The sequence below is a fragment of the Mixophyes fleayi genome, chromosome 3 (assembly GCF_038048845.1).
Source record: "Mixophyes fleayi isolate aMixFle1 chromosome 3, aMixFle1.hap1, whole genome shotgun sequence".
Lineage (NCBI taxonomy): Eukaryota > Metazoa > Chordata > Amphibia > Anura > Limnodynastidae > Mixophyes > Mixophyes fleayi.
Window position 1 is genome coordinate 344,819,615 of NC_134404.1, and position 22,786 is coordinate 344,842,400.

General features: G+C 38.5%; 1 protein-coding gene across 1 annotated transcript in view; it reads left to right on the plus strand.

Annotated features, from left to right (window-relative positions):
- DNAH8 (dynein axonemal heavy chain 8) overlaps window positions 1-22,786 on the plus strand; it is a 354,390-nt gene that overhangs the window by 44,389 nt on the left and 287,215 nt on the right. The window contains exons 7-10 of the mRNA XM_075204457.1: window positions 5,849-6,012; window positions 9,077-9,253; window positions 18,880-18,993; window positions 19,915-20,022. Coding sequence (XP_075060558.1) covers window positions 5,849-6,012; window positions 9,077-9,253; window positions 18,880-18,993; window positions 19,915-20,022 — 563 coding nt within the window. The remainder of the gene's footprint in view (window positions 1-5,848; window positions 6,013-9,076; window positions 9,254-18,879; window positions 18,994-19,914; window positions 20,023-22,786) is intronic.

The following is a 22,786-nucleotide window of genomic DNA, read 5'->3' on the forward strand; positions in this document are numbered from 1 at the left end:
CAAAATGGCCATAAGAGTGTTTTCAAAGTAGTTTCAAAGAGCCCAAAAGTGGGTATTAGTAACCACCCCATCCTAGCTCCTTAATGTTTTCTCTAGTGTACAGTGTTATTGTTGGTGATCATCAACAGTTACTTCTAATGAGCATTGTCACTTGAAAGAGGGGATTTCCTTGAGTTTATTAAAACCAGGATGGGGGAGATCTTCCCATCCCCGAACTTCTTAATAATTTCAGCAATGTAGGGTACAGGTGCTCAACTCCTGTTCACACACCCACAGGTCATGGTTTCAGGATTTCTTTAATCATACACAGGTGAGTTAATCTATTTTGCTGGGCCAGTAATTATCCTGCCAGTTTCTGCACACAGAAATTGTGTCTGGTCCTTGAGGACTGGAGTTGAGCACCCCAGTGTATGGTGTTATTGTCTAGTCGTCACATTTGATCACAATATATTTACTTCTAATGGAACACAGTATTTGAAATAGTGGTACTCCCTCTTTTAAATAAGGGTGCTCCCAAGTGTGTATGTTCTAGGATGGGCTACATAGGACACTTTTAGTACCCCCCTCCCCCCCAAATTCCCTGCACTACAGTTTCAATTTTGAAGTTTATATTGATTAAACCTGTTTGATTCATTGTACATTGATTAACTAGAGCTAATGAAGAGAATTCATCATTATAAAAGTAAGCAGTGGATTTATGTTAGATATTAGTTGTACGGTAACAGTACACAGTACATAGACAATATAGTGCTAAAACTTAAAGTATAAAAATAAGTGTTTATTCTTTGCATATAGGACAGTAGCCAAATAATAAAACCAAATGACACTAACCACTGCAGCAAGCCTAAAGCCTATTGCAAAGCCAATTATTAACAAATTCAATGAAAAAAGAAGGCTACCCTGTGGAATAATAATCAATAAATCGAATACAAAACATTACTGGAGAACCTCTCAAGTAAATGAAAGTTAATTGAAAACATCAAATAAAATCATTTAATAGTCAAGAAAAAATACACATAATCACATGAAAATAAACAAACAAAAAATAATAAGTAATGTTAAAACAAAGTAGTGCTCGGAATAAACATATGACCAAATTAAATCCAATAGAGGAAATGTTAATCAAACACACTTCAAATCGACGATATTCATTCCAACTAATGCCGTTGGTAAAGGAGTATGCAGATCATACAGATTCAACAAGCAACCAAGGCTCAACTTTGTACAAGTAATGATAGTCCGGCGTTCCACAATTCCCCGCCTTTTGCCTCCTAAATGTTGCCACTGGAAAGATTCCTACGATACACTCCAAAGTTCATACAAACAATTGAAAGCTTACGGGTACCGGCTTGACTTGAATTACCCCCCTGAGGAAGTTCAAAAAAATAGAGCAATGGCTGGGCAATGTCACTGACTACTCAAAACATCCATATAATGGTCCCAATTGTGTGTAGCCTGAATTATTGTCTGGCTAGGAACCAGGTATGCATTGAATACATTCCGTCTAGTTGGTCACTGAAGCACGGATTCAGTCAATAGATACTATCATCATAGCAGCAAATACAGACTCAGCTGACGCATTTCGTGCCACACTTAGCACTTTTTCAAAGCCGATAATGGGTCTGAGAATGTCCATTAAGTAGAGCTTGATGAACACAGGTGTTAGAGTTAATCAAGTGGATACAATTGATCTTGTTAATCACGTAGCTATTCCATCAACCTATTAATTGTATATATTCCACAGAGGCAAAATAAATATAAAACGACAGACAGAAATGATACTAAACAAATAATTAGACCAAATTATTTTTAAATACATACCTACACTTATTAACAGTCAAAAATCAAATATTAAAAAACAATTAATATAAAACATATTTAAAAATAATTTGGTTTAATTATTTGTTTAGTATTATTTCTGTCTGATTGATGATGAACTCTATATATATAAATGATGATGGTGAAGACGAGAGCTCAGAAGTGCTATTATCACAAAACACAAGACCACCTCCAAAGACCTTGGTATCCCTGTTACAACAGTGTGTAATGTTATTAAGAAGTTTGCTACCCGTGGAACTGTGCAGAACCTCCCAGGATGTGTGGAAAAGAGGAAAACCGGTGAGAGAAGTCTACGAAGTTTAGTACGAACTGTGGAAACAATACTATATAAAACATCCAAAGAGCTGAAGGCTGACCTGGAGTGATGGTTTCAACTTGTACCATACGCTGCACACAAAACTAAGAAGGGCTTCATGAGCAAAGCCAAGGAGAACCCTACTGCTGTTCTTTGTCAAAACATACCTAGACAAACCCCACTTCTTCTGGGCAAATGTTCTTTCGAGAGACAAAACCACAATAGAGCTCTGTGGCAATGCAGACCAGTGATTTGTTTATAGGAGACTGTCAGGTTAGCTCACGAATGATTGAGTGAGATCCTGCTGTCTCTATGGGTATTCACTTAACTTTCCTGGAGGCGCGGAGTCTAATAAGATGAAAGGTGTTCACCAGGGATTCCCGCAAGGTAACAGGTGTGGATCATAGCGTTTACCACAGCCTGTACTAAGAAGAGAGATTTAAAGTGATAGTCAGTGTTTGAGGCACGGGTGGAGATACCCAGGGAGCGGAGTGTGACAGAGACAAAATGAAGCTTTTAAGGAGAAGAGTCTACGGTTAAACATGCTGAGGATCCATAATGCTGTGGGGCTGCTTTTCTGCCTCTGGTACTATAGGTTTTGACCGTATAGAAGCAATCATAAAATAAGAGGATTACCATGGCATTTTGTAGTGAAATGTGCTATCCAGTGTAAGAAAACTATTGTTGGGTTGAAGAACTTTGGTACAGTGAGCCTTACATCAGTAGTAGGGAAATGGTGTGATGGAAACACTCTTAAAAGAAAGAGTTGTAGAATATCCAAAATTCAGTAACTTACAGGATCCCAAAACAGCATAGATTTACTGGGGGGGGGGGGGGGGGGGGGGGGGGGGGGGGGGTCGTATCAAATAAATCTTATTAACTTTTCTGACTGGGTAACTAAAGTAATAGACCAAGAAGATGCCGTAGATGTAGCTTTTCTAGACTTTAGTAAGACTTTTGATACTCACATCGCAGATTGTTATATAAACTCGAAAGCTTGCGATTGGATTCTAAGATGGTTGAATGGATAAGATCTTGATTGCGGGATAGATAACAGAGTTGTAGTAAATGGAGTGCATTCACATGAGAGAAAGGTTACTAGTGGAGTTCCCAGGGTTTCGTACTTGGACCAGTGCTTTTTAATACCTTTATTGGTGACATTGCAAATGGTATTGAAGGGAAAGTATGCCGTTTTGCAGATGACATAAAGATTTGCAACAGGGTAGCCACACCTGAAAGGGTAAAACAAATGGTTGATGATCTAGGTAGACTAGACAAATGGTCAAGAGTGTGGCAACTACAGTTTAATGCCAAAAAATGCAAAATCATTCACTTGGGTCTCAAAAACCCAGTAGCAGAAATAAATAAATAATAATGTCACTGTATAAGTCATTGGTACGGCCTCATCTAGAATACTGTGTTCAGTTCTGGAGGCCATATCTCCAGAAGGATATAAATACATTAGGGGGAGACATAGTCAAAACTTTCAAATATATCAAGGGTTTTAACAAGGTACAGGAGGGAAACATTTTTCAAAGGAAGAGAGGTATTAGAACTCGAGGACATGCACTGACACTGGAGGGATATAGTATCAGAGGAAAATTGAAACTACCTGGTGGAATAGCCTCCCATCAGAGGTGGAAGAGGCTAATACAGGTGAGCAAGTTAAACATGCTTGGGATAGACATAAGGATATCCTTACAAAGAACTAAGGATCAAATAGGGTTTGAGGTTACCATAGGGGTTAAGAAATGGGCAGACTAGATTGGCCAATTGGTTCTTATCTGTCGTCAAAGTCTATGCCGTCATATTCTATGTCGCCCAGCATGATAAAGACCCAGAACACACATCCAAAAGCACAAAAGAATGACTGAAAAGTAAATTATGGACTGTTTTAATTTGGCCAGCAATGAGTCCTGGGGCTAGATTTACTAAGCTGCGGGTTTGAAAAAGTGGGGATGTTGCCTATAGCAACCAATCAGATTCTAGCTTTCATTTATTTATTACCTTCTACAAAATGACAGCTAGAATCTGATTGGTTGCTATAGGCAACATCTCCACTTTTTCAAACCCGCAGCTTAGTAAATCAAGCCCCTGATCTCAATCCAATTGAAAAACTTTGGAGAGAGATGAAATCTGCCATTGGGAAAATAAATCCTCAAATATTCAAGACTACAAACAAATTGCAAAGGAAGATTGGGGGAAACTACCAGCAGACAGGTGCAAGAAGCTTATAGATGACTACAAGTAATGTTTGGAGGCAATCATTGTTACCAAAAGGTGTGCAACAGAATATTAAGGAAAGGTGACTTTAACTACTTTCAGGTCATATTTTGCACTTTTCTACATTTGAAAAAGAAGTTTTTTGGGTTCTTAACTTTGGACATCCTTTTAAAATATTCTAATAATAGGAAGTTGGTACATTTCCATTTATCTCTGAAGATATTGTACAGGATATTGTAACCTTGAAAAATTCAAGGGTGCCAATAATGTTCACCAGAACTGTATGCACTGTTAATGTAGCATTATTATATTTAAGGACATTATAAGATAATATGGTGCTCTACCATTTTTTCACATTAACCTACCTTCACAGTACCTGCACTGCTAAATATAAATTAACTGAAGTAATGGGAAGCATATCCCACTCTCCAAATCTTCAAATAGTACTAGACAGCCCGGGCTGGTTTTCGTAATGTCAGGGAACAACTAGTGTATGATCCTTGTGTCATAGTGAAAATGGAAGTAAGGATCTTTGTGTTTGTAAGAAATAGTGAGTCTACTCCCTCCTAGCTCTTCCTGACCCCCTTGGCTATGGGAACCAGGATAATAAACAAGATTGTGTTATCCCAGTGGTTTGAGTATGCTGACCAATGTCTGGGGGGAAAAAACAAAAAACCCAAAACATGGTTTTGAAGTAAATACTAATAGAATAAAAGATTTGACTTATATGCACGTCCATCCCAGTTAACTGGGAAAGAAGTGAGGTCAAGCATTTTACATCTGTTCATAAGGAAAATACTAGTTTAACTCATAGAAAGCCAGAAACATTGAACATGTGGTGGATGGCAGTGTTTATGTTGAGTTGTGGTACACTAATATTCAGCTTTATAAAAAGCTATATTCTTTGATATTAAAATACAAGGATAATAATATAAATGCATCACCATCGGTCAAATAAAATAACATATAAACTCTGCTGTGTGCAATGGCCAGATGGTGACGGATTTGGGAGTCTCTTTTTTTGTCTACTATTTCAGATTTAGGAATTATACTTGGTATAATCTGTCAGTGTATCCTTAAACAATTGTGAAAGCTAGGCCTAGTGGTGAATCTAAAGAAAGCTCAGTTTCCCTTTAACCTTGGCCAATTGCTATCAATTGTAGACCAAAAAAGTTTCTACTGTAATGAGTGGTTAATATGGGCATTATCTTTCCCCTTATTTTATCCTATTTGGGCTTTTATGAGTTCTGTAATATTGACTTCCAGGCATTTCAAACTAAAAGAAAGTTGCCCCAATATTATTCTGCAATATGTTCCAATACTTATTGCTTGCTTTACAGTTGTTACAATAGTGTGTATGAATGTGGGTAATTTCTCTGAAAAATTGTATTTTAATGTTGTCAATAAGAGGGGCTACAAAGGTAATTTTCACATATTATTAGTTAATGGGGGGTGGCACATAAAACTCAACCAGTTCTTTACTTTCACTAGGTGCAAAGATAAGCATTGAGGAAACTATCAAGCTAAATGAAATTGAATATATCAACTTCTCTACACTGCAGTCCTTTAAAGGCATGATGGCTGCAGCTTTAAATCCAGAAATGGTTACTAAATGTGAAAGAGCACTAATGATGTGGTACAAACAGATAGAACAGGTAAAATAACAAACTTTTATTTATATATATATATATATATATATATATATATATATATATATATATATATACATATTGTTGTGTATAGCAGAATTTAAGGTCTTACTAATATAAGTACATTAAGTTCCCAGACTTTTTGCCCCAAATCATTAAAATTCCATATTAATAAAAACAAAAATATGTTTAATAATTCTTGTTAGATTTCACTTTACTCATTCATAATGTATTGTTTACAGTCATAGCCGGGTATATGGGGATACTGATACATAATATAATTTTGAATGCTCTGTAGATACATGACGGAGCTTCTGATTCCCTATACTCCCACGCGGTGTCTTCAATCCGCAGATGAAGAACTATTACAAGTACCTATGATATTCTATACTGCGTATGTGGAAGAAGTTGTTTTTTATTTAAATCAAAACAATTTTATTGAGATTTTTCATCACTTTTTTTGTAACAGGCATACACATACCACACAGGGCTAACAAACATGTGTCATGTAAATTTACATTGTGCAGCTGGAAAAATAAAACATAGGGACCAAGCATTTAGTTGCAGCAGGAGAAGAAAGAAAAAAGAAAAGAATGCAAAATAAGCAATAATCTTTCATGACCAAGAGTGTCATTAACAAGACCAATCCATTCACACAGCCGGCCATCCACCTCCAAAAATACACATTCTAGAACTAATAGGGGGCACTCCCACTCCCAATCATAACACAAAGTCCATGACCTCACCCCAGAATCCTGTCAACAAGGGACAGTCCCAAAGCTGGTGCCAGAAGGTACCCTGCTGACTCCACACTAAGGACATGACATTACTTGTCCCCCACAAAATCTAGAGACCTGGAGAAGAGTCAGATTGGCCCTATGTAGAAGGAAGACTTGAATTTGACAAAACCGGGCTGATGCTGTGACCTTATATCTTAAGCATTTTACCCCAATCTTTATCACTAACCCGACCCAAATCAGTTTCCCAAGCAAATTTGCAGTCCCAGGTGGGCACCCCCACCAAGACCCTCAAGAAGGATGGAATAAATGGATGAAATATGGTGTTGAGCACCCAGCTTCATCAACAATACCATCAGTGGTTCATCAAGTAGACTTGGGATAGTACCATGGAACTGTGAATCAAGAACATGTTTTATTTGTAAATATATGTAAAAATAACTTGGGAATCCTATATCATATGCTAAGTTACTCAAAGGACCTCAGATCCCCATTCTCATACAAACGCCCAAAATGATGGATCCCATAATTTTGCCAGGCAGTCTCCCCAACCATCTTTACCAACTCATCCAAGTTAGACTTGAGCCACAAGGAGTTTCCGAATCATGCCCGAAGCCAGTAATTAGGCGTACTGAGAGTCGCCATATTTTAACTATTTGAGATACCAAAGAGGATCTTGCACAGTATGTCTATTGGCCAGTAAAAATTGATTCTCATTCACCAAAAAGTCATGCAAATCAGTACACCTCTGGACATCATCCTGCTGTAGACATACAAGTTTGAATCGACCTTTGACTAAGCAGCAGTTACTTTCAGTCATTAATTCTACTATTCAGATAGTCAATTTGTGGTCAATATTATATTAAATATAGCAACCCATATCATTAGAAATCCAAGCGACCCATATCATTGAATTTGGAAGTCCATTGTAAAGATAGCTGGAGAGCAGAATCAAGCGGACAGGGTCCCTTAAGCAGGGATATACTATACAACCCAATTGACCTGAAGCACAGAATATTTCCCAAAAATACTTGTTGCACGTAGAAGCGTGTGGTAAGAACAGTAACATGTCATCAGCATATAGGACAATGGTATCTGTCCTTGTTCCCACAGTCAACCCGCGGATATCTGGGATGCTAAAGGCTCGATGGCTAATGCAAATAACGCTGGGGACAGAGGACAATCCTGCCTCGTGGCCTTGCCAAGAGAAAATCCCTGAGGAACATACCCTTTTACATAAATCCTAGTTGTAGGGGGTGCGTAAAGCAGTTGCACCCAGTTAACAAAAACGGATCCAAAGACAAATTTGATATCACAATGCCCATAAGTACTGCCACTTCACAAAGTCAAATGCTCTAGCAGCGTCTAGCAACACCATCACCTCATTGTCCTCTGGGTGCCATAGTTGCAGGTGACAGAACAGCCAACGCAAATAAATGCCTGTTTGGTCAGGATGGATAATTTTGCTGATTACCCGATTGAGACGTAAAGCCAAAATTTTCGCCATTATTTTTAAATCTATCATCGATAGGGATATGGGCCTATAGGAGTCTGGTAGCAATGGATTTTTTCCTGATTTAGGTATAAAAACTATGAGAGCTTCAGACATGGATGGAGAAAAGGAGCCTGTTTCATAAAGATACTTAAATGACTTTATCCATGTCCGTAGCTCTCCCATTAGGGAAGGAGGACTGTAATTGAAGGATCCAAATATTCCCTATTGGCCAAACTTAGCCTGGGCATGGAGACACCACTGAAATAGGTCACTAGGTTAGAGTCATGTTTATTTTGAATCGTGATCTTTTTCTGGAAATGCAAAATGCTTAGAGTCCTATTAAGAGAAAAGCACTGTATAGATATAATAATAATTTTTATTATTAAAAATGTTATTAAAATAAATAAGTAATTGTCTATGAACCTTTATTTTTTTCTCCGAGGCACAACAAACAGCAGAGTATATTAGACATATGAAATATGAAATCAGTATTAAGTCATCATACAAGTTGGTTGAACTGAAATAACAGTATATTACTAACTTCTATACCATCTACAAATCATTATTGTGATAGGATTAGTTAAGCTGTTATCTCTACAATTTGTGTATGTTGGTTAGCCATTTAAGCATACTTCCTAACATTTTAAAAAGCAAAATAGGAACACAATAAGTCCCCATGATTCATCAAAACCATCCCCAGATTAATCCCACATTCTCATGAGGCCAAAACCATTTCCAAATATCTTGCCAAAATAGTCACTGTTGTGAAGTATGATTTAAGGAGCAAGCCACAATCTGTAGGATTGCAACCATAGTTATATGTTTTTCTTAAATGTAGGTTCTTAGTGAAAGTGACCAAGTGAGAAAGGAATCTGGCTATCCTGGTCCGTTATCTGAGTTGGAATACTGGAAACGAATGTTGGTTAAGTTCAATTCTATCATTGAGCAGATCAAGAGACAGAATTGTAAAGCAGTTATTACTGTGTTAAACATTTCACGATCCAAAGTGCTCAAGGCAAGTTAATTATTAGTTTAATTATTAGTTTTATCTTATTAATTACAGGAAAATATGATGTATTGCATTTGTTCTGTCTGCATAATTTAAAGTCACCTGTTCAATATGTAATTTTCCAGCACCATTTTAAAAGTATAATGCCACCTACAACTGAAAATTCAGTTGTGGCTTGAGTTCATTAAGTTCAACAATAATACTAAATTTTACTTACTTGAAGTACTGAAGTTTTTCTTTTTAGGGGAATCATCCTTCAATTCTAATTATGTATGTTATACGAATTTGATGCATTCTAACACACTCTGAACTTAAAGGGAAATAAGAGAAATTGTATAAACCAATAGATTATTTGCTTTCTCACACATGTCCAGTTAACAGTTTGAGATATTGTAATGGTTTTATACCTCCCTTTAGATTGTTCGCTCCTTTGAGCAGGGCTCTCCTACCTTCTGTTTCCATCACTTTTAACTGCGCTCTCCAGCTACTCAGCTCACCTCTCAATCCCTCTGCCCTCTGTCTCCTCTCGCTTCTCTCCGCTCCCCTCAGTGACTCTCAACCTGTCACCCGTGCCCACCCTCTTGGGCCATAGTTACCTGCCTGTACTCACTTCTCCCCTCCCCCCTCTCTTTCATGCTGTACCTGAGCCCCCAGAGTTGTAGTGCTTACTGTTACTTGTACTGTGCTGTTTCACCTTGTACTGTGCCATTGTTTGTCCTTGTACGGCGCTACGGATACTTTGTGGCGCCCTATAAATAAAAATTAATAATAATAATACCTATTAAGACCTTTTAGCACTGTTTTTTTAAATATTTTATTATATTTTTGTTAATGATTTTATTTTTTATCTTTATTTAACTATTTTTTTACTTTGAAGAATTCACCTTCTACATGCACCTGAACTGTTCTATAAAACAGTTTTACTATAAGATCACCCCATATATCCAAGGATTTTCCATCAACTTTAATTGCTCCACGCTGGCATCTTTCCAAAATTAAGGGATTGCTTTCCTGCATTAAACTCAATTTCAATTTTCCTCCAGATCTGCATGTCCTCTGCTTTGAATACCACAACACAAGCAGGTACTGTGGAAAACAAGCAACTGGCACCATCCAACTTATCCCTAAATACTCCATTCTGACCTGCTCTGTATTCAGCAAATAACTCCCCTCTTTTGTTTTATTAAACTACAATACAGTATTCCCACTTTCCCTGTTCCCGGTAGAGGATATTGTACATTTTTTTATTTTTTTTTAAATCTTTTTATTGAACATTTTTCTCAGATACAAATACAACAAATCAGTAATGGCATTTATGTTACATCTTCCACTGTTTTCGGAAATAATTAAGATATTCATGACATTTTGGCATTAAATATCAACCTCAAACAGTAACAACATCTGAAAAATTGTGTTATTTTAAACTTTATGAATACATTTTAGATAATTATGTATACCTACAAATATGGATGTAACTGAACAGTATGAACTACTATCAGAAAATAAAAACAATTAAAGTAGAATGAAATGAAAAAAGTAAACTAAACTGAAATACAATGAGGGGGGCGGGGAAGGAGGGGGGAGGGGGGTAGTTGTTCCTTTAGTAAGCACTATGACAAAGGGTATTAGTCAGACCTTTCATCAATTAAGGAAAATTTGCGTCTTCAGAATTTTTTAGGAGGTTCCAGTTATCTTTCTAAGTGTTTATTCATTCATTCTCTCCCTAACTTAATTGCCTTAGTAAATACCAGGTAGTGTATTCAAACAATTTAAAGATGTTCTGCTGAACCGGTAGATCTAGTGATTCAATATATGTGCCCCAATTTTTCTGGAACCTCAGACCATCAATATCCGGGAGAGTGGCTCTCCTATCCAAGTATATAATATCTAAAATCTCCAAATTGAGCAATCCCAGAGTCGGGGATACTGGTGATACCCAATGTCGTAAGATCAGCTTTTTTGCTACTGTTACAATTACAATCAGGGCCGCCAGAGTGTCGGAGGATGGTAAGAGGTCCTTCCAAATCGTAAAATCGGCCAGCAAAAAGGGCTCTGCGGCCAGTTTGACCTGTGTCTTAAAAACGTGATTAATATAATTTACCAATTTATACCAAAATCTCCTGACCTTCCTGCAGCTCCAAAAGTTATGCAGCCAATCTGCCCTTTGAGATTTGCACTTCGGGCAAAAAACAGATTCCCCCTCAACCATAAACCTACGCCTTGTTTGTGGGATATATGCTCTGTGAACTACCTTTAAATGTATTTCCTGGAGGCAAGTAGTGGACAGCGACTTCCAGATATGTTCAAAGTGGCACGTTAAAGTGACTGGATCACTTATGCTGGGGATATCCCTTTGCCATGCTTCCACCGTTCGTTTCCAGGGGATATTAAATCTGCATATACATACCTAATTTTGAATTTAACCCTTTTTATGAAGGAAAGTAGATTTTCCAAACCATCTGAACTTCCTGTAGGTTTTCTCTGAATTAGTATTGAATTTGCGTAATGTCTGAGCTGCAGATATATAAAAAATTGGGAGTTTGGAATTCTTAACTTTTCCCTTAGTTGACTGATTGTATAGATATTGCCGCCTGGATCAAAGATGTCTTTGATCGCCATTATCCCACCATCACGCCATGTCATAAAATTGGTATTTTCCAAGCTAGGTTGGAATGCTGGGTTGCCCCAGATCGGGAGAAATTCTGTAGTCCTAAAATCTCTATTGTATTTTTTATTGATATGGATCCATGCCTTATATGTATCTTTGAATAGAATGCTCTCGGCAAGTTGTGGTGGTATCCCAGATTTGGGCAGATGTAATAATGCAGCCGGGGAATGTGGGTAAAATATAGCATTTTCCAGGTTTTTATCGGTGTAACAGCTACGCTGAAAAAGCCAATCAACAATATATCGAAATAAGGCTGCACGAGTAAATGCATTTATATCTGGTAGGTTAATTCCTCCCTGCGCTTTTCCTAGAATTAGCTTACTTCTTGCTATACGCGGTTTCTTTGAGTGCCAGATGAATTTGGAAAATAACTTTGTACAGGTATGCCTGTCTGACTTATTTAAACCTATTGGAAGCATTTGTATTGGGTATGATAATTTTGGGAAGACCACGCTCTTGATAACTGCGTTACGTCCCAAAAGGGAAAGTGGGTGATCATGCCACTTTGTTAGAAGCGCTATAATTTTTTTTAATTATAGGTGGGTAGTTGACCTCATATAATTTATGAAGCCTAGTGGGAATATAGATTCCTAAGTATTTAATTTTAGTATGATTCAGCTTGAACTGAGAGGTGAGAACCGAATTATTTATTATTGATTGCACACCCGATATTGGAAGAATTTCGGACTTATCAAAATTTATTTTATATCCTGCGAAGGAACTAAATTCCTGGATTACGCTCAAAATGGCAGATTTTTCTGGGTTGGACACCATTAGCAGCATATCATCTGCAAAAACAGCTAACTTAGCTTCCTGGTTGCCTAATTTTATACCCGTGTATTCCTTGTTTTTCCTTAGAGAAATAGCAAGAGGGTCCAGAGCCTGAGCAAATAGCAATGGGGATAAAGGGCATCCCTGTCTAGTTCCTCTTTCCACTTTAAATGAGGCAGAGAGAAAGCCATTAGCCAACACTTGAGTGGAAGGGTTACAATATAAGGATTTTAAAGTGTTAATATATTGAGCGGGAAATCTAAATTTGTGAAGGGTTTGAAACAGGTGGTCCCATGTCACAAGGTCAAATGCCTTTTCGGCATCTAGAGCGAGCAGTAAGACTGGGTCTTCTCTCTCCGATCCTTCCAAGGCATGAAGACTCAGCAGAATCTTTCTGACATTAGTTACTGAGTGACGTCCCCATATGAAACCTGTTTGGTCATTGTGGATTAAACTTGGTAGTAGGATTATGAGCCGTTCTGCTAGTATTTTCGTGAATAATTTATAATCTACGTCTAATAATGATATGGGTCTATATGAACCTGGTGACTTTGGGTCGCGTCCCGGCTTGGGGAGTACTTTAACGATGGCGTTATTAAAGTACATTGGGATTTTGTGCTCCGAGAGTATTAAATTGAAGCAGTCTGTCAATAAAATCACAATCCTATCTTGTAAAATTTTTAAGAATTCCCCGCTAAACCCATCTGGGCCTGGAGATTTAAAAGATTTCAGCTGTTTAATTGCCTTTAAAACTTCTTCAGATGAAATGGGCTGAACCAGAGCTTTAGCTTGTGTCTCGGTCATATGAGGTAGAGAAATTTTTCCCCAAAACTCATCTTGCGCCTTGGTATCAATAGGGTCTTGGGAATAAAGTTTAGAGTAAAAGGAACTCAAGATTTGTATAATTTCTGACCCTTGGTATTTAATGGTTGCATCTTGTGACTGCAAAGATTGAATATTGCTATTGGGCCTGGCTCCGTTTAGTAAATTTGAGAGTATTCTAGATTTATTGCCAAATTTATAAGTTGAATTTACTGGCCATTTGTTGGCGGGTGCATTGTTGTTGTATTACTTGATCAAAGTGTATTTGTTTTTGTTTATATTTATTTTTATTTTCTAGTGTAGGTTTTCCTTTAAATGCTTCGAAAGCTTTTGTCAAATCACGTTGAGCGTTAATATGTTTTTTGCTGGTCTTTGTTATATTTTGCTACATACGAGATAATTCCCCCCCTCAGGACTACCTTTGCAGTTTGCCAGAATAGCATTGGATCATCAGTATGCTGCTGGTTGTTATATATATATTCGTCCCATGCTAGTTTTAACATATCTTGAAATTTTGTAGAATTAGAAAGTTTAGCTGGGAATCTCCACTGCTTGTGTTTTCCTAATGAGATCTGTCTATCTAATTGTATCCAGATCATGGCATGATCAGAGAGGCCTACTGGTTCAATACCAGTTGCTAATGTTTTATTAGCCAATGAATGTGATACTAGAAAATAATCTATACGGGAGAGGGTATTATGGGCTGCCGACAAACATGTAAATTCTGAGTCAGTTGGATGTCTGACTCTCCAAATATCAACCAAACCTAATTGATCTGAGATATATTTTATGCCTACTTGGCTATCAGATCTCTTTTGCTTCGATGGAGCTGACCTATCCAGGTATCTGGAGGCCACCATATTAAAGTCTCCACCAACTATAAGGGATGAGTCTGAGTATTTATAAAGCTTGTTAATCAGTTTTAGAAAGAATGGTTTGGATTGAGTATTTGGGGCATAAACATTGCAAATTGTATATGTAGTGTCTTCAATGGTGGCAATCAATATGACATATTTCCCGTCTTTATCATCTGTTTTGTGATGAATATCTATTTTAAGGTTTTTTTTAATTAAAATTGCCACCCTTTTGATTTTCTGTTGTATGAGGCATATATCAAAATCTTAAAACCTAACATTGACAGCTTTTCATGCTCTGCGTCATTCAGTTGTGTCTCCTGGAGTTAAGCTACATCTGCTTTAGACTTATTTAAATAGGTTAATAATTTTTTCCTTTTAATAGGCGAGTTGATACCTCCCACGTTCCAAGAGCAAAACTTCAACATTGCCATTTAAATTTTCTTTTCTTGTGTTTCAAATGCTAGGGAGATGACTCTCCCAACCAATCAGATATATGTTACCCAATGGTCTGTGTGCATGCCTTTTTTTTTTTTTTTTTTCTTTCTTATAAAGAGAAACAACTATTTTTGGTGAGGAATAGGAACAGATATCAGGATCACAATAATATTTAGACAAAATCTGATTCACAATGAGCCTTGTAATCTCTGAGATCCCTCGGGTGAAAAGAGCTATTAAGCCCAATTGGCGCTTCGCCAGTGAGGGGGGAGGGAAGTTGCAAATAAAAAGGAGTAACAAAAAAAAACATCATTCAGGATTAACATCTAATCAAGTGAACTATGTGAAGGTGGGGGCCCACTCTTGTCTATGGGAATAACTACCTGTACAACTAAAATAATGTCTTGCATCAAGATTAACCAATCTCGATTAATATATTCTTCGGGCAGATTATGGTAGTCAGTGTCACAGTAACTCTGAACTGCCCTAAGGTCAGCTCCGTATAAGCGCATGCGAGTATGCCTACAATACTACTTGGGCTACAGGGTAACTTTGCCAGACAAGAGAACCAAAACAGAACATACATATGAAATAACAGAAATTAGATCAGAAAGGCATATTTACGCATTCGGGAAACCAGCTAACAGCTTTTCTCAGTAATAGTGTCCGACCGGTGAATATCAATAATGATCTCAGGATCCAATCAGTCCTGTTGGCCTAGAGGCCCGTCTTCCTCCTCTAATTCTCTCAAAAAGGCTTGTGCGTCCCCTGCCGTCATAAAGTCCTTATATTCTTGACCGTCAAAGATCCTCAGACGAGCAGGGTATATAAGCGCAAACTTTCTTCCCTTCTTTACTAATGCCGAGCAGACTGTGGAGAATTCCTTCCGTGCTCTGGTAACTTCTGCCGAGTAGTCATGGAGAAGCAATAAACAAGAACCTTCCCAACTCATCAATCTTGTTGTCTTGGAGGCTGACCATAGAGCATTTTTATGCGTGTAGTTAAGGCACTTGAAAATGACCGTGCGTGGGCGTTCCTTCATGTTCTCTCTTGGTGGCCCCAGTCTGTGTGCACGTTCAATTTCTATGTTGGTGAATTCCTCACTGATCCCCAGAATCCGGGGTAGCTCTTTGGAGACAAATGACATGAGACATGACAAATGAGAGCTGGGCCTTTAATTGCTTCAGGCAGACCCACAAGGCGTAGATTACTTCTCCTGGACCTATTCTCCAGGTCGTCCAGCTTATTTTGCATTTGCTTTTGTGTTTTAAGAAGAGAAGCCGTCAGACTTTTCTGGCCTTCAATTTCATGCATATTTTCCCAGATTCGTGCTTCATTCACTTGAACCTGTTTGGCGGTTTGCGACACCTGGTCTTTAAGCTCTTGTATAGCTGCGGTAAGGGTGTTCATCTGTTGTTGCATTAGTGGTTCCATTGTCTCTCTGATGGCCCGTACAACAGAATCATAAGAGAGGGTTGGTGCATCCACCTCTTTTTGGCTAGATTGTGGCGGAGAAGAAGGGCTGGACGCCATACTAGTTAGATTATCATTGGCATCTTTGTCATTCCCCTTGTTGCCCTGACCAGTGTTCTTCGCTCCACCTCTTGGAGTGCGTTGTGATGGTTTCCCACTCGTGGGTGAGTTAACGTATCTATCCATTGTTAACGTCGGAGGCCAGCACTTAATACTTTCTGCTGCTGATTTTAGTGGTCTTTGTTATATTTTGCTACATACGAGATCCCAATTATTATTAGACAGAGTGGGTATGAGTCCCTCCAAATTACATTTAGGCTTTACATCTCAGGTTTCGTAACAACCAGTAAATTGTTATAAAGATTCTCTATCACTTGTAGAAAAATTGATTATTCAGAACAAACTACTTGCCAGTGATGTTAGACACTTTCTATATTATGTCCATTGAACACATACAGGGAATATGTTGCAATAACCTCTGCTGCCGCTAGGTGGAGCTTAATCTCTGCAGGTCTCCCTACTGCTGAATAGAGAATGAATTGCACATTAAAGATTATTCAATGGGCAAGTGCACGAGCACCAACAAAGATATCTTTTAAGTGATAGAATATCGAGTTTTAGGTAGATCTCTCTTTCTTCTTTATTTTTGATATGGTTATGTGTACCTTTTTTTTTTTTCTCCCTGCAAGCGCTGTTCGCGCCAGAACCTCTCCAGCAGCTGCCGATGAGTCTGTCTTCCACGGGTGACAAGCGCTGACAGAGTAGCTCTGGTTCAGGCTGTATTCTGTAGTTATGTAGTTATGATAGCGCTCAGAGTCGGCGCTGGCAGTCCTGGCAGCGCTAATAAGACCACTCAGATCTGGGTCTGAATCCTTGTGCCGGCACCTTAATGGCGCCCAAGCGCGCTCCGGGGAGAGAGCAGGAGAGCTGACAGCCGACAGCGGGTAAGCGAATTCCTCTTATTTCGGGTCCCTGGGTGCTGCGGACGTGCTGTCCTGTGTTGTAGTGCCCCAATTTGGCTTGCAAGCCACGCCCCTCGGATATTGTACATTTAAATACATAGGATTCCAGCAGATTCGCACTAGAGATGCTGGGCCTGATTAATCAAGGCAAGTATCTGACGATTTTGTGCATATAGCACGCAAAATCACTCTGCACATGCCCAGAACCAGGCCATACACAACTAAACTTAGCAATGTGTACTTGATCTACAAACGCATAGGACACTTACTACAGCCTACGATTTCTGGGAGAGAACGGGGCGGGGAAGGGGCGTTCATACATACTTTTGTGTCCTCGTGCCTGAACTACTGCAGTGCACTCTACCTGGGTTTCCCAGAAAACAATTGCACAACTTGCAGCTGGTATAAAAAGTAGCAACCAGTCTAATAACTACCCTGTCATGTTACTGCCACATAACACCTGTTCTCCATTCCCTTTATTAGCTGCCTTTAAGGTAGCAATATGTTTTAAGATTGTCATTTTCACATTCAAAGATGATAGATCCCTAGATAATCAGGGTCCTAGATACTTGAAGCAGCTTCTAATGCCCTATACAACCACACAGTCACTTTGATCCACAGATGAAGGTATACTAACAGTGTTTATGATCTTCTATAGGTCCTCCTACTCTTTGCAGCTTTCTGCATTGCACAGCCCAAGAAGCCTTCTCTCTAGAAATCTTCAAAAACAGACTCAAGACTTGCCTGTTTACGCAAGCATATCATTAATATACGTCTTTTTTCATAATACCAATGCTTATCTCTCTTTTCTGTATTCTGTTAATCTTCAATAAGTTTATTTTTATCATGTGTTTTTGTTCTGCAAATGCAAAGTATTTTGAATCATTGTGGAAGAAAAATATTACACAAATAAAAATATTATTGTGATATTTCATTTTTTAATTTATTTGTTTATTATTTTACCTCTATTTTTGTTGATGATGGTGGTGGTGGTGGTGGGGGGCACTCTTTAAAGTTGAATGTCATTAAAAATCCCTTTCTAAAAATTGAAGATTCCAGGCCTTGAGATGTTTGAGTGTGAAACAAATGGAGGACACACGATTCCTTGGTGTGAAAGATCTGGATTCTTGTCTAAATCCGTTTAAATGCACTTTAGAAACTTGTAAGACACCAGAGAGGACTCTCTTGCCCATATGACATGAAAAAATTAGGGCAACACATCTCTTTTAAAGAATAAATGCTTAAGCAGATAATTTAATGGCCTCGTCATGTTTTGGTGATCACGTCCTACATTTGTCAGGTGATTTTCAATGTTACAGACTGTTGAAACTGGTGTTATGTTTTGAAAATCTTGATACTTGTGATCTGATTACAAGGGACAGTTTTAAAATATAGAAAGTTAATAATAATAATAATTCCCAGTAGGACTCAAAGCACTTTACATTGTTGCAGAGGGTGAGACAGTCATCCTGGGCACACTATTCCATGTAGTCATTCACAGCAATCTTGAGATCCTGATGACACTTAATGTATGTTTTTTGTGTACTTTTTACAATGCTATTGTGATTATGGAACTCTGAATGGCAATATTGTAAATTTAACCTTGTTGTAAGATAAATGTACACTCCGCTTTCATTTTCACAGATGTGGAAAGAGTTAGATGCCAGAATTACAGATGCAGCTAATGAGTCTAAAGACAATGTCAAATTTTTGTATACACTTGAACAAGTATGTCAGCCACTTTATACTTTGGATTTGGTAAGTATTTTTAAATGATAACTAGACTTGTGGAAGATGGCTATAACTGCTGTCACTTTACATATAACCATAAAGTTTATTGTTCACATATAATTCTTCACATAATACCTTCCAAATATATAGAAGAACTTACTCGTAAGTATGTAACATACTATAGTATTATAATATTTTCTTAATCAACTGTAAATCGGTTATTCTCACTTTCTTCTCTTTGCTTACATATAAATACATAACTCTGCAAGCACTTGAATGCCCTGAATATTTTTTATCAGCCTGTTTCCATTTGGTAGTGGTGTCCCCCTTACATCCTGCATCTATGACTGCATGTGGAAATGGGAGTGATGTAGGATGCACATTGTCTATTTAAGCACTAGGGTGTGGGTGTATAGTAATAACACCTGTGCAACATGTCGCCCACAGTTCCTTTCTATCGCTTTTGATATTTGGGCCCTAATCCGGGGTGGTGATTTTATTTAGTGATATCTGGTGAGCATTATTGTATAAGTGATCTGCATGAATAGTTTAAGAGAGCCAAAGCAAAAACCATGAGCGTTTCTTAAATTTAGTGAGCCTGTGTGCAAGAGTGGTGCTTGACCCCCTCAAATGTGAGAAGCGGAGAATGGTGGGGGAACATATGGGCACAGGGGCAGAGTGGGAAAGCACACATGTCCTCCCCACTCTCTCCTTGTTACATATGCTCTCCATCCACGGTCAAGTCAGTTAAGACTTAAAGGACCACACCTGTATAAGGCCCTGACTTCTACCAATCATTGCTGGTCATTCAAGGATCCATCTCTTTAATGTCCTTTCAAAATTTCATTTTTGAATTGCTAAGTCATGATTTAATATTTGCAATAGTCAGTGTTTAAAGACATCAATACTCATTTTATTATTTTTTTAATTGTATTGATTTTATTTTAGGTTTCTATGGCATACAGTATAGAAAATATAATGAATGCCATTGGGTTCATACATAGTGTTTCTAGATGCTATAACACATCAGAACGGATAACATCATTATTTATAAAGGTAATGTCAAGTTTTTTTGTGTTTGAAAATTTAATACATTTTTCTTAACTTCTCAGTAGAAAAAAAATCTTACTTGGAAAAACAGTTTTTCCCATAATATAAATATATGGAGTGAATGGGGTGTATTGCAGGAAGTTATCACATCTCTCTTGCTGTATCTCTGACATATGAGCTTCAAGCTTTCAGGTCTTCTATTTTTTTGGCTGAGCACATTGTCATACCTCCTAACTGTCCCAATTAAGGGCTCTGTCCCGCCATCCCAATTGGACAGCTTTGTCCCTGATTGGGCTGAAATATTGTATTGTATGTATAAATCCATGGGATGTAGTTGAAAAGTCCACAGTCAAAATATTGTCAGTCATAATGTCGACACAGTTATAAGGTCGACAGTTCTAATGTCTCCTTTGTGTGCCTAAGTAGCCTAGTGAATTCAACCCTTTGTTGACCAGTCCGGGATGGCACACATTATGACAGAGACACTTCACTCTGCACATCTCTCTGTTACAGTATGAGCAGCCCAGACTGTATTTGACGGGAACTAGTCTAAGCCATAAGCACTGGTGAGGATTTGTCGTAATCTGCATATGTTTAAAGAATAGATAAGCTTTTTGTTTTCCCTAAGCATGCTTAAGCTGTCAATTTTTTTCCTGAGCTTGCTCAGTTTTTGTTCACCACTCTCTTGCTGCCTCTGATTGACCCTAGGTGTTAAGCTGGGTACACACTACAGGTTTTTCGGCCAATAATTGGACAAATCAGCCGACATCTGACTGTTTGCTCAGAAATCGTGTAGTGTGTATACTTACACAATAATCTAAAGTCGCCCCAAAGTGCCGATCATCGTGTCGTTTGGTTGGTCGTACTGTTTAATTTTTGCCGACCAATCACCTTCCAATCCTGCAATGTGTATGAATTCACCCGACTATCGGCCAATAATGTATCTCAGAGTGACAGGTCTCAGTCTGCCTGCTGCTGATCTTGTCATGATCCACGGTCTCTGTCAACTGTCTGCGGCTCTTTTTCTTTAGAGAAGAGACTGATATCGATGGTACCGCCTGCTTCTTCCCCCTCTCTCCCCCTGCACATGTAGTCTTAACCCTCTGTGTGCTGACTGGAACGGATAAGATTAGTGCAGCATGAGAAGATTAGAGCAGCGTCCGTCTGTTCCTGGGGTTAAACTTCAGCTGCCGGAGATAAAGCTGTCACACAGAATTTACGGGCAGTTTACAGTTCGGCACTTAACACAGTGCTGTGTCAAGACAGGCTGCCCAATACAATTGCTGGGCTCCGCTGAACATCTCTCAATGAATTAAGTCCTGACCTGTCACTTGCCTTTTATGGACTACCTTGCAGCCGATAATTTTGACAGATGAAGAGCAGAGATCTGATGATAATCGTGTATAGTGTGTACACGTCAATCGGTATGCTGATCGGGATTTTTTAAATTTATTCTGTCGTTGGTATATCGTTAATCGTTTGCTTCTCTGTAGTGTGTACCCAGCTTTAGCCTTTATAAAGGGATCTTATCATCAGAGCTCTGTAAAGTCATTGTTGTGTGTTTGGTGTTTTCACTGCAATTTCTCCACTGCTGTATTCCTGATTTGGCTTGACCCTGATCTTCTGGACTTCTGGAATTTCTGACCTTGGCTTATTTTTGGACTCTGCTATTAGTGTGCAAGTCAGCAACTTCAACCCTGTTACCTGCGCAGAACATTCAGGGATTAACGGAGAGGGTAGAGGGAGGGTACCTTTGGAGAAGTCATTCCCAATTGAGCATGATAGTTTTTCATTTCACTGAATTTCAATTATATCCAATGAGGAGAGAACTCCTGCGGGGATGTAGCAGGTCACTTTTGCACCGTTTACATACTCTCCATCTTCCACTGAATGTGATGGACTCTATGACATTTTGCCTGGATGCCTGTCTCCTATACAGAGATTGATCCTGGACTAGAATGTGGTGACCTCAGAAACCAGCAAAATTCACATAGGATAATCAATCACTTACTCATAGAAAATTCTCAAAACATAACCTGTTTTCAGGGGCTGGTTGGCAAATTTTAGCCTGGGGGCGAGACTTGGCTCAGCAGCCTATTAGGAATATTTTAAAGTGACCCAGCCTGGTAGCTCACTATGGGACCATCCCGCGGGACAGATGCCCCCCAGCATTGCGAGCCCCTGTCTGTTGTGGGTATTTGAAGGCCGGGGTTGAAGACGACCATGTTTTAGGGTTATTCTGGTAGGGAGATGTTGTCCTTATGAAATTATACAATTCTGTTGTCTAAAATGTGAAATTAGTTTCACACTTCTAATCTATCCATACAGAGTTAAATTTAATTCATGTACAATACATATACTATCATTCTTTACAAGAACTCATCCATGCTGAAGCCCCCTAAATCATAGTTAACTTGAAGAAGACTATCAAGATGCCATACATCTCTGTGTTTGATTGATTATAGCACTTAGTACAATGAAAAAGCCTTTGTTCAGGAGGATAGATGTTGAAGTAATTGATATTCATGTCCCTAGCTGTATTGGAAACATAATAAAAAATAGTCAAAAACTTGGTAGGAAATGCTTGGAGGTCAATTCTAACAGTACTCAACAGTCGTGTGGAATTCCCAAAAAATCCCTAATAAGGGGGGTACCACCTGCTCTCCTAAATAAGGGTGCCTTCGCAATATGACATGGAGAAGGGAGGCAGCTATACAGGGTGCCAGGCGTGTGGAGATGGTTTCCCAATTAACCATAAATTAATATGAAA